At 35.0% G+C, this 13,103-nt stretch overlaps 2 protein-coding genes across 2 annotated transcripts; one reads left to right on the top strand and one right to left on the bottom strand.

The window, feature by feature from the left end:
- The first annotated feature begins 3,215 nt into the window (after positions 1-3,215).
- Positions 3,216-5,719, top strand: LOC120087858 (phenylcoumaran benzylic ether reductase POP1-like). The gene is made up of 5 exons (XM_039044822.2): positions 3,216-3,512; positions 3,791-3,925; positions 4,607-4,844; positions 5,078-5,281; positions 5,379-5,719. Exons 1-5 carry the CDS (start codon positions 3,330-3,332, stop codon positions 5,543-5,545), a joined length of 927 nt encoding a protein of 308 aa, XP_038900750.1. The 5' UTR covers positions 3,216-3,329; the 3' UTR covers positions 5,546-5,719.
- Positions 5,720-5,970: 251 nt separating this feature from the next.
- On the bottom strand, positions 5,971-12,687 carry LOC120088311 (FtsJ-like methyltransferase family protein). Its single transcript, XM_039045520.2, has 11 exons — positions 12,058-12,687; positions 11,386-11,433; positions 11,146-11,304; positions 10,983-11,029; positions 10,392-10,548; positions 10,247-10,308; positions 8,714-8,903; positions 8,064-8,153; positions 7,811-7,953; positions 7,573-7,699; positions 5,971-7,277 (listed from the first exon to the last, which is right to left on the bottom strand). Exons 1-11 carry the CDS (start codon positions 12,529-12,531, stop codon positions 6,234-6,236), a joined length of 2,541 nt encoding a protein of 846 aa, XP_038901448.1. The 5' UTR covers positions 12,532-12,687; the 3' UTR covers positions 5,971-6,233.
- Between the last annotated feature and the right edge of the window lie 416 nt (positions 12,688-13,103).

Genomic DNA, 13,103 nt, shown 5'->3' with positions numbered 1-13,103 from the left:
AAAAAGAAAAAGAAAAAAAAAAGGAAAAAAAGAAATGTTCTTTAAAAAAAAATGAAAGAAGAAGAGAAAAAAGAGAAAAAGTAAAGATTAGAAGAAGATGAGGGGATGAAGATAATGGAGGGGTTTGAGTTCCTATTTATATTGAGGTTCCTGGTTCCATAACAAAATATGAAATCCAAATCAAATAAAAGATTTGATTTAAAATATTAGATTTTTTTTATCAGATTTCTTAATTTGATTCTATTCTAATTTCAAATTAAATTAAACAAATTTCCTATTTAATTTAATCTTATTAGATTTTGTCCTCAAATTTATCTTCAACAAATTTAAATTGTGGATAAAATCATAAATTAAAATCTGACCATATTCCAAATTTTATTCAAAATAAAAAATTTTCAACATTGAGATTAAATTGCAAATAAAATCTCAAATTAAAATTTGGGCATATTTCAAGTTTTATCCCAAATCTAAATTATGAGACTTTTATGCTTAAGCCAAATTATTAAGGATAAAATCTCAAATTTCATATTCCAAATTTTATCCCACCTAAATCACCAAATCATACTTTTATCCCAAATTATTAAGTCAAATTAAAATTTGGGCATATTCCAAATTTTATCCCAAATCTAAATCATCAAACTTTTATCTTCAACCCAAATTATTAAAGATAAAATCTCAAATTAAATTTGGGCATCTTCCAAATTTTATATCAAATTCATCTAAATTTAGGTTCTAAATCAAGTTGTGGGAAAGATCTAAAATTTATCCCAAATTAAAATTTGGCCATATTCCAAATTCAAGTATCCTATTGAGCGGATAAGAAAAAAAATCATCTTTTATTAAAATTTGGGCATATCCCAAATTTTATCTTAAATCCAAATCAAATTAAATTGGGACAAAGCTCAAAATTTTTCGTAAATTTGGGAATATTCCAAATTTTATCCCAAATTCAAGTTAAACTTATGTACTAAATTCATAGTTTGACTAACACATCAACTAAGGTCAAATTCAAGAATAAATATATTTGGATTTTGATTCCAACTTTATATTTTTCGAGATTCATCGCATAAATCTTGAAAGGGGCATTTGTTGAATGAGAAATTTTAGACCAATCACAAGTTGTCACGTCATTTACTAAATTAATGATGAAATTCCAAATCAGGACTCAATTAGGAGTTGAATATACCCTGAATTGAAGTTGAAGAAAAATTTCGATGACGCCACGTGGTTTTATCATGATCGTTGAATCAGATAAGATTAATTTGACCCAATTTGATATTATTATTTAGGTCAAAGTCCAACTAAGTCCAAAAATATGTTGAATTTAACCCAAATGTCAAATTAGGCCTAAATCTGACTAATTGGGCCCAAAGGTCAATCCCATGGACCAACCAAGCTTAAGTCCAACTAATTGAGCCCAAAGGCCAGGCCCATGGATCAACCAAACTCAAGCCCGTCTATGAACTCTATAAATAGATAAGCTCTCGGGAAAACAATTTTATACTCCAAAGAGCTTATAGGGAATTCTTTACGATCAGAATACTCTCCTTTGAAGATGCAAGCATTCTGAAGACTGAAATCAGAAGACTGAAGTCCTTAGAGAATTCATCAACAAGCAGAAGACTCCCAAGACTCCTGAAGCTGCACTCCTAGAAGACAGAAGATTCTTGAAGACCCAAAGACTCTTCCAAGACTTCTACTTCAAGAACGTTTGATGCTTTTCTTCTTCAAGTCAAGCACATTCACCCAACTGAGAGAGAATCAGAGGATCAAGTACTAGAAATCGAACCACATCGCATCAAATCAACTTCAACATCAACACCACCTTAAGTTCAATCCCACGAAACAAGTTTCTCCGGAAGCCTGTGCGAACACTAATCCTTCAATAAGATCAACAAGCGTAAAGGTCAATCATCCAAGAAGATCAATAAGCCCAAAGGTCGATCATCCAAGAAGATCATCAAGCCCAAAGGTTGATCATCCAAGAAGATCAACAAGCCCAAAGTCGATCACCCAAGAAGATCAACAAGCCCAAAGCCGATCACCCAAGAAGATCAACAAGCCCAAAGCCGATCACCCAAGAAGATCAACAAGCCCAAAGTCGATCACCCAAGATCAACAAGCCCAAAGCCGATCACCCAAGAAGATCAACAAGCCCAAAGCCGATCACCCAAGAAGATCAACAAGCCCAAAGGCCGATCACCCAAGAAGATCAACAAGCTCAAAGGCCGATCACCCAAGAAGATCAACAAGCTCAAAGGCCGATCGGTCAAGAAGATCAACTAGCTTAAAGTTTATAGTTTATTTTGAAAGCATTGTATTAGAGATTGTACTCACTTTCCACAAAATTAATACAAATACAAAGTTCAAGTTCCACGAAATAAATTTCTCTTGGAATCTCGTGCGAACAAATAGAAATGTTACTTCACCTCCCATGTCAATTTCGTATCTATATAAATGCGAAAATATCGATAAATACCGACATATGGATGGAAATTTAATACCATGTCCAAACCAAAATATTTAAGTTAATTTCAAATATTAAAAAAAACACACACTTGACTAATTGAAGATATAAATTTTAGCCTTCATTTAAGATTATGATTTAATTCTCATTAGGTTGGGATATATATTTTTGCTCAACATTCTAACGGAAGACTATATATATTTCAAAACTATATATAGAGAGAGCAATATAGTTTTTAGGAAAAATTACAACTACCATCATACTTTAGGAATGGTTTTTTGCCCTACCATCATAATTTAGGAATAGTTTTAAAAATAATTTCTAAAGTATGATGGTAGTTGCAATTATACCCTTAAACTTTCAATTTTAAATGTAGAACCCTTAAAAACAAGTGTTAAATTGAGTCCTCAAACTTACATAATTGTATAACTTTGAAGGGTTCCATGTTTATCATTTGTGAGTTCATTTTCTACAATTGTTGTAAGTTTGAGTGTCCAATTTTAACACCTCTAGAAGTTTTGGGGCCTATCCTTTACAATTGAAAATTTAAATGTATAATTACAATTACCACCATACTTTAAGCGTGATTTTTGCAATTTGTCTTCATTTTTATTAAAAAAAACAATTCTTTAATAATGCAAACCAAAAATTAACCTCTTAATAATTTTTCCAAAACAATGAATTGACACGTGGCGATTGTTAATTGTTCGCTCACAATAGATGGCGGCCCCAAATTTTTTCCATATATATATTTTCCACTCATATGGATGTAGATACAACGAAAAAGTAGGATCATCTTCTTAGTTCTTTCCATTTGCAAGTCACCGTTACAGCTCCGATCAGGTTTTGTTCGCCGGAAACCATGCCTCAGCAGCCCAAGGTTCTCATCATCGGTGGGACTGGTTACATCGGAAAATTTTTAGTAGAAGCCAGCGCCAAAGCAGGTCATCCAACTTGTGCATTGGTCCGCGAATCTACGCTCGCTGACTCCGGCAAGTCTTCGATCATCGATAATTTCAGGAGCTTGGGTGTCAATCTCGTTACCGTAAGTTTCTTATTCTTTATCTCTGAATTTTTTTCGTTTGATTGTTGAGAATGTACAATACAAGATTACGGAATCGATTGCTGAAATGTGAAATGTACAAGTTGGAAGTGATAGTGTTCCAACTGAATTAGGTCTTTAGTTCAATTCTACGAAGTGAAGATTATCTTTTTGGTTTTTCTGAAACTAATAATGTGCTGATGATCCTTTACGTCCATTCATACTATAATCTTGGGAAATGATAATGTTCAATTTGCTAAGACTCTGAGAAATTGGGGCAGGGCGATATCTTCGACAATGAGAGTCTGGTTAGGGCAATACAGCAGGTTGATGTGGTGATATCCACCGTTAGTCGTGCTTTGTTATCCCATCAAGATAAGATCATATCTGCCATCAAACAAGCTGGTAATGTTAAGGTAACCCTTCAACCATTTCACCACTGCCATTCCCTTACCAAATTTGTTCAATGTTATGCATTTGATTGTTCTTGCAAGGGTTGTAGTGTTGTAGATTGATATAATTAAATATAACATAAACCATCTTAAGATTTTTGGTTGATTAGCGATTTAGAGTTCATAAGGATCTAAGAGTTATTCAGTCTAGAAGAAAATTAGATCTAATCCAAGAATAATGAATCTAAAAGAGGCAAATCCTATAAGACATGTTGAGGATCCGTTGGAAATAGGAAAGACTTTAGCAGGTGACCTTTTTTTTTCATATCTTTGTTTTATCATTTTCAGGATAGAGAAAATACGAATCCCCATCCACTCAATAAACCAAAAAGTTTTTGTTGATTTTTTTTATTTTATTATATATTTTAGGTATTATATATAATATCTAAATATAGAAGACCAAAAGAGTAAACTAAACTCTTTATTAAAATTTAATGGAACTTTAAAGTAATGACATTAGTTGATTAAGTTGTCCAGTTTGAACCCTATAGTATCATTTTCTCTCTCATTTAATATTTTTTTTTAATTTGTTTATCATTCTATAAATTTTTAAGTTCATCAACTTAACCTTTTAGGTTGATTGGTGATTTAACAAAGATACATTTTGTGGGGTTGGTCTTTGCATTAAAAATTTGTTTGGTACAGAGATTTTTTCCCTCGGAGTTTGGCAACGATGTAGATCGTGTTCACGCTGTGGAGCCTGCAAAACGGATGTTTGCTGCTAAGGCTGAAATTCGTAGGGCTATAGAAGCAGAGGGAATCCCCCATACATTTGTTGTTAGCAATTTCTTTGGTGGCTACCATCTTCGCAACTTCTCTCAACCAGGAGCCACAGACCCACCTAGAGACAAAATTAAAATCTTAGGGGATGGAAGTCCCAAAGGTATAGTATGTTGATTTCAATCTCATGATATACAGCTATATAATCCCATGTTCTTGAGCTGTGATTCTTTTCTTTTAATAAAAACACTTCTACATAACATACATATATACACATTGGGCTGGCTGCAACATATGAAGCATCATCATTCATAACCAATTTCATAAAAGGAAACAGGTTTGGTTTTAACAGCCCTTCCTCACACTAGTTTCATTATTCATCTGTGTTCTGTGAAGTGGTTTACAACAAGGAAGAAGATATTGGGACGTACACCATCCGAGCCATAGATGATCCAAGAACCCTCAACAAGATCTTGTACATTAGACCTCCTGCTAACATCTACTCGACTAATGATCTAGTCTCACTGTGGGAGAAAAAAATTGGCAACAGTCTTGAAAGGACCTACGTCTCAGAGGAGGAGCTTGTGAAGAACATCCAAGGTCTGTTGGGACAAAACAACAATTTGTCAATTAATCTACACCGTTTCTTAAATAAAAAGACTAAAACACATTTGTATTGCTAATTTTCTTTTTGTAGAGACTCCATTTCCACTGAATACAGGATTAGCAATTAGTCACAGTGCTTTTGTGAAGGGAGATCATACCAACTTTGATATTGAACCAGCAGTTGGAGTAGAAGCTTCAGAGCTGTATCCAGATGTTCAATACACAACTGTGGAAGAATATCTCAACCAATTTGTTTAGAAATGCCCACCCACCCTCAAACCAATTTGATCTTTACTTTGTTTAATACAGCAGCTCTGCCCTTCATATTTGTATAATGCAAAAATGATGAAAACAGAGGCTTTTGTAGATAGCCTCAGGTTTTTTTTCTTTTGCAGACTAATTCTGAAATAATCTCGTCTTTGATTCACTTCATATCATTCTAACATAGTTCACTATAATCCTCATTTATAAAGTATAAAAGCATGGTTAAGAGTGATTCTAACATAATTAAAACTACTTTATCATTTTTAAAATCATAAAACATGATTTTAATCATTCAACTCCAATTTTGATGATATAAAAATTGCATTTAAAAATATGAAATTAAATAATAAATGAATTTTAAGTGATTAAAAATGTATTTTAAAATAATTTCAAGCGCTTATGTAAAGATGTCATCAACATTTAAAAGTTACAAAGCAACTATCATAATTTCTCTTTCTCTAGTCCCATAAAGTCACTTCCCAATCATCCGATACTACAAAATGCATATTTTTAAGTTAAAACTATACTAAACTTTGATGGTGTTTCCACATAATAGCTTTTGTTGGACAAAGAATAAATATCAAAATTGAATCGAACTGCAAAATTGTACACGAGAGTAAATTGGCAGAATGCTTCATCTCTGTATATCACCAGTTTGGACATTTCCACACATTTTCTTCCATCATTTATTTCCCTTTCTTCCCTTCTTCCCGGAAGCCTTAGCGAATCCGGCATTACCTCTTGGTGCCTTTGAGTCCTTGGCAAATCCCCCCTTAGCTCTTGGAGCCTTTGAGTTCTTTCCCTTCTTTGAACCTTTACCCTGCTTGCTCATTCCATGCTTCCTCGCGTCCTTCTTCATACGTCGATCAACCAAGACTTTACCTTTACCAACCCTGACTTGAACTCCTTTCTTTGCAACCACAAGTTCCTTTTTGGGCCTTTGGGGTACAGCTTTTTTGTAAAGTTGATCAATCATCTTCCTCTTTGATCGATCCGATATATCAGCCTGGTCTGAGATGACGTTTGCCTTCTTACGAACCTTCTCGAGTCTCTTCATTGCAACTCGCTTCTTTCGTGCTTTAGCTTCAGCTACCTTTTTAGCAGGGCGAGCATCGATTTCTTTGAATTGTGCTCTCATTGCCGCAACCTCCTCTTTGGTTACAGGCTTTATCGGTTGACGATGTCTACGCTCCTCATCCAAAAACCACTTGGGCAAGCCTGTGTCATCAAACATGTACTTGTTGTAAGAATCGTCAAGAATTTGCTCTCTTTGCTTTTTCCTCAGCATCTTCTTTGCACATGCTAATATCTCAGCCTTTGTGTCAGGATCTTCATCGTCAGACTCTTCAGAGGATGAACTGTCACTTGAATCTGTAGCCGGGGCAGGGACTACCTCAAATCCATTGTCTGCTTCGTTAGATTCAGTTGAAATTTTGGACTTCTCTCTTGCATTCTTTGGAATATTTGACTTGCCTTCTTTGGAGACAGCAGTACTTTCCTTTGGTCCATCAACCTGCGTATCATCTTCGCTATCCAACCCCTTCAAATCTCCCTCCTCTGCTGCTTCAGCAAAAATATCCTGACTGAACCACTTGTTTGCAATGTCCTCTTGAGTTGGCTCCGCACCATCATCAAGAGATACCATCAGTGGATTTCTATCCGCATCTACAATATTTTCGTCGGAGTCATAATCAGATTGAACACCATCGACTCCATTCTCATCCTCCTGCAGAAATCCGACTCCCAGGTGAGGATAATATTTTCTCAGGAACTGATATATGTTTCATATGACCATTCTACTAACATGGGAATGATGATTGAATTAAGCTAACTATTACAGTTCCTATTTCCAAAGGGAAGGACATTGCTCATATATACAAAAATAGACCAAAAGAAAAACCAAAGTGACCAAAAACCGTGAACTGCATCAGAAAACAAAAGCAAACATGACCAGGGGTCGTACGTCAAATTGAACTAGTTATCAATTATAATTAAAAACCTTTAGCACTACAGCTTCATACCTCAAGCATCTCGACATCATCAGAATAGGCTTTTCTTGCACGTTTCCGCTGCTTTGCAGTTCCTTCCTTTCTGGAAATAAAGCTTTCATAAGCCTGATCCAACAATTCTTCCATATGTTCATCATACCTGAAAAAATAGTATCAGTATGCATCACAGAAATAACAATAAGCAGTCATTACTTCATTATAAAAGTTAAGCAGAATGTTAACTGAATTAAAGCAAAGGGAGGGAGGAAACCTTCTGCGCTCTTCATCAGAATCAATATCACTAGCTGAAGACCCATGGTTTTCCTCGTTGGTCACATCATTTTCATGTTCTCCAAACTCATCATTGCCATCATCATAGTCAGTTGAATCAACAACTCTTAAATCATTCTTACCCTGGTTAATATACAATAGTAAAAGAATTTCAGAAGAAGATACAACATTCCCAATGCCAAAAAAAAAAGAGAGAAATGGATTGGCAGGGAAATGTGTAAGTGAAAGCATACCTTGATGTTGGAAAGAGAGAATAACTCATGATCAACATAACCCTCTTCCATGACATCTAGTTGCGCCCCCATCGCTTTCCTAGCTTTGTCCTTTATGATAAAGAAAAATACCCACGTAATCAGATATTACATGACTAGTGATAAAATACTAGGGTGAAGGCATGGGTCATATTCTGAGATTTTATGAGGTGGAGAAAAAGATTCGACAATGCCAACATTAGATTGATCAGCCTATACTTTACCTCTATTCTACTATTTGATGAAACATGAAATCTACAAATCGGTGGACAAGTCAACTGGAAGTGATTGCAACTTACAAGAACATGCCCTTCCCTTTCCATGACAAATTGTAGCTCGTAGTAATAAGTTTAAAAAACAAAAAAAAGGTCTAGAAATCTACAAAGAGTTAGACACTCATACTGTATTGAGCAAGACCCTAATTCTTTATCCAAATAATATTGTGAATATTAGAATTCCCAAGTGCAAAAATACCAATCAGCAACGAATTTTTCCGTAATAAGCAAACATCAAATTTCAATTAATTGAAACACCATAGTCACTTCTTGTGTAAAAGAGCAACATAAGTCTCTGTAAGCATTAATCCCAAGTGGACAGGAAATAATGAAAGAGAACTCTGCAAGATCACAAACCTTAGCTTTCCTTTTTGCAAGTAACTTCTTTGCCCTTTTCTTCTTCCGCTCCATAGCATATGTCAGCTCCTCCATCTCATTTAGTAGTTTATCATCTTCATCCTGCTTTACCTCATTTTCAGCATCTTTAACCAAAGTGGATGTAGCCTTTAGATTGGGAGATAAGGCCTTCCTTATGTTCAATCGCCACCTAAATGAAGAATGATAAAAAATAATAATAATAATAATAATAATTAATGAATGAATTAAAAATATTTAAAACATATATATATATTCAGAAACGTGAAGTTATCAGAGAATTGTTCCGACAGCTGCATGCAAAATGTGCACACATATACACAACCACCATTACAGTATATCAACCTTTAAGAATTTGCCTTCCTATTATACAAGTAATCTCCAGGTGGAGGGAAATCTATTGCTCTACCACACCTGTTTGATCCTATCAGGTGGAACAAAACGTGAATAAGACTTACCCATAAGCCTAATAATTTATGGCCCCATACAGCTCTACATCTATGGTAGTAATGTAACACCTCCAATCTGAATTATGAAGATTACGAGAAAGGCTACTGAGCCTACCAAGAGAGGCTAATAATTCTATTATTTAGATGAGCAATATTTATGGGTACGTGTGGGGCCAATTTTGTAAAATAGCTGAAGATAGTTCCTAAACTAGTTCATAGACATCTAAATCCATACTACTTAAAACTGGTTCTTAAAGTAATTGAAAAGGATATGGAAACTAAAATATCAATACCATAGGTCCCATTTGGTAACCATTTGGTTTTTTGTTTTTGTTTTTGAAAATTAAGCCTATTTCATCCACAATTCTTATAACGATTTGCATCTTTCTTAATTATAATGGTTGAATTCTTAACTAAATTCTAAAAAGAAAAACAACTTTTTAAAAGCTACATTTTTTAGTTATCAAAATTTGGCATAATTTTTTAAACTATTGATGAAAAGTAGATAACAAAGGATGAAATATGGAAGTGGAAGTACTGTCCATAGGCTTAATTTTCAAAAACAAAAACAAAAAACAAAATGATTACCAAACGAGGCCATAAGAATTCAAATCCCGAGACTTCAATTTTTGTGTGCCTACTGCTTTCAACCAAAACAGGAGCATAGACCAGTAACAGAAAAGTTCAACTTTAGAAGCCCCAAAGACATGATTTATTTTTTATTTTTTGATATCCGTGAATGTTCAGGCCAGCTTCTGCATACCTCAACTAATCTCACGGGAAACCTATTGACCCTACAACGTTTAGGCGTTAAGAAAACTCATAGGATATTAAATTTTAAGTAGGTGACCACCATGGATTGAACCTATGATCTCTCAGCCCCAAAGAAGTCATGATTTAGTCCTCTCCAACATCTAAAGACCGCATTACATCATACACGAGACCAAGGACTTAAACTATAGATTAGTCTATGCTTATAGGAAAAAGAATAATAATAATATTTAAAAAGATGCAAAAATAAAATAAAAAGACTTGAATGCAAGTATCTAGAGGGTGTGAATCTTACTTCAGCAGATGCTTGAAATCTTGCTTTCCCAAGACACGCAAATCATCACAAAGTGCCTTAACCTGTCAGAGTATAGGCATTTAGTGAATAAAGTTCCCAGATGATGATTGGAACCTTCAAAAAACAAATGCTAAATATACAATACCTCTTCAGTTGTTAAATCATTATCCTTAATCGGCAAACAAGCAGGATCATCAAAAGTTATGCAAGTCACAGTTCCTAAAATCTCAAGAGGAGAATCTGACCAGATGAAATTAGATGCAGAAGACACTTTCCGAAGAGTCATATCTCCATCTTCATATCTATTATCACAACAAACATAAAATAAATAAAAAATCCTTCATGGGCAAAAAGATGACACATGATCACCGCTGATCCCACCACTACCCATGACCCAATTCTTATCACTAATACAAATTAAAAATAATTCAGCAACACTTTTTGGTTTCCTCTCTCTATGCACAGACACAGATGAACAATCCTTTCCCAGCATAATAATGAATATAAGCAGTATCCTCTCCCTTTCCCATTCTACCATACTTTGTACCCAAAACAATTGGAAATTTACTGTCTCCAAATAACGCCCTTAAGTACTCATAGAAATCTTTCTAACTATAAATGATTCAATAGTTGCTGGCAATCAAGCACCCTGCTTCTTCGTAATATCTAAATTGTAAGTCAAACATGAGCATGAACAAACATAACATATAAAATATGTCCTTAAAATGAAAATTACCCATCACGATGTCTCTTTTGTTTTGTTCCTCTAAGTACATCCACCACCTAGACACAAAAAAATAATTTGATATAATATATTAACGACGATGATGAATGGACTACAAACTCAGGAGGCAAATACAACACACACATTAGCTACATTTGGATGTAGCAACAATTACCTTCCGTTGGGGTTCGACAGATCCTTGAAATAGGTGTTTCACATCAAGAAGATGAGGATCAATCTTTGCAGGAGCCTTATAACTAAAACCCAAAATATAAATTTCTGCAGATGTAGATCGACTTGCTGCTGGTTTATCAACCTCAACCTTATTAAATAACTGCAATACCATTTAAATGCTAATAAATATCAGATATATAGAAACAAAATGACTATGACATCATATTAGAGTGAAAATTACCTGCTTGAGACAATATAGGACAGAACTGTAATCTTGTGACCTGAAAACCTGAAAATGAAAGAGCAAATAAGCAATCGGAAGGCAGTCATATTTGTGATGGGGAAAAAAATAGAGAGTGCTCGTGACTTCCTGATCCGCACATAACTAAAACAAGATTAAGAATGATCCTATTTCCTTTAGTAGATATTGATAATTGTAATAGCTTAAAATTCTCATTTAAATTCTAAACCCCCAATCTCACTAGTATTTCAGTGTTTTACGAACAAAAAAAAAATCCCAATTGAAATCCTCACATCCTTGACTCCAGAGCAAAGGAACCTAAAGTAAAAAGATGGAGGACCAACAAATTAACTTCACTCATCATGAATGTAACAAATTGCAAACACAACATACAGGAAGATGAAAGAATAAAATTTACTAAACTTGTTTTTGTTATATAAGCAAAAAAAAAAGTATCCTAAGATTTCATATTGAGAACCACGATAGACCAGGGGCTTGCTTGTTTATCAACTAAGTAAGAGAAGAATCAACGACAGATAAACCGAGCGTAAGTTAAGACGACTACCCATTGAAATAATATTTAATACCCAACACCCAGAACGATCACCAAGGAACAAGAACGGACCTCAGAGGATTACAAAACAAATGAATACCTAATATGAAAAAACCCACCTTGGTAACAAATGTGCCCTTCGGAGCCAACAACTGAGTAGCTAATTTAACAGAGTCTATAACCAAGGAATTCTGAGCCATAGCCTCCTGCGCCCAAGCCCCGCCAACATTGGGTGAACCATCGTGCAAAATCAAATCAAAAGCAGCGCACCCTTTGTCACTCATAATCTTCTTGAGCCGGGCCTTACACTCCGGCTTGGTAATATCCTGCTCGATAGCGACAGCACCGCGGACGGGCGCAATGGGAACCAAATCGACACCGACGACGAGGCTACCGACGGGAACCCGCTCGACGGCAATTTGCATCCAACCACCAGGAGCGGCACAGAGATCGAGGACGGCATGGGAGGAGCGGAGGAAGTTGTATTTGGAATCGAGCTGAGCAAGTTTCCATGAGGCACGAGAGCGATAGCCATGCTCTTTGGCAAGGCGATAGTACTTGTCCAAACGATGCTTCCCCTTGACTTTGCCCATTGCCGGAATTGAATTCGGAGTTTTGAGGGATTCGCCGGCGACGCCGCTGTGGGCTTTTAGGTTTAGAAAGAAAAGAAAAAGAGTGTGAGAGTTTTATGGCGTTTTTATTGCTCCTCCGAATAAGCCTCACAGTGGGAGGCGGTTCACTCGGTGTTTAATATTTTTTTATTAATTCGCACAATATATAATTTTTTTTTAATTACCATTTTTGTCCATTATCAAAATTTAAGTGATTTTTGCCCTTTTCAAGGAATTTAAATAAAAATTAGTCCAAAGTTTAATTTTAATCTTTCACTTGCATCAACAACGTGTGAAATTACTGATTTAACTTAAGAATGCACACATTTAGATTTTCGCTCGCGCTTCTTACTCCTTCCCTCTTCTATCATCCTCAATTTGCTCTTCTATACTAATAAGTTTTCTTACTTCTCACTCGCTCTCCTTATTTCTCAAAAAAAAAAAAGTACATATTGAGCCAAAAAAAGTTAAAGAAATTGATTGAAGAACAAGTTGTAGATTAAAAAAGAAGAATGATTAGGTTTAAAGAAAAAACTGTAGACTAGACTTTAAAA

This window comes from Benincasa hispida, chromosome 10 (genome assembly GCF_027475165.1).
Source record: "Benincasa hispida cultivar pf3 chromosome 10, pf3_genome.v1.1, whole genome shotgun sequence".
Lineage (NCBI taxonomy): Eukaryota > Viridiplantae > Streptophyta > Magnoliopsida > Cucurbitales > Cucurbitaceae > Benincasa > Benincasa hispida.
This window is presented reverse-complemented; position numbering and strand designations above follow the sequence as displayed.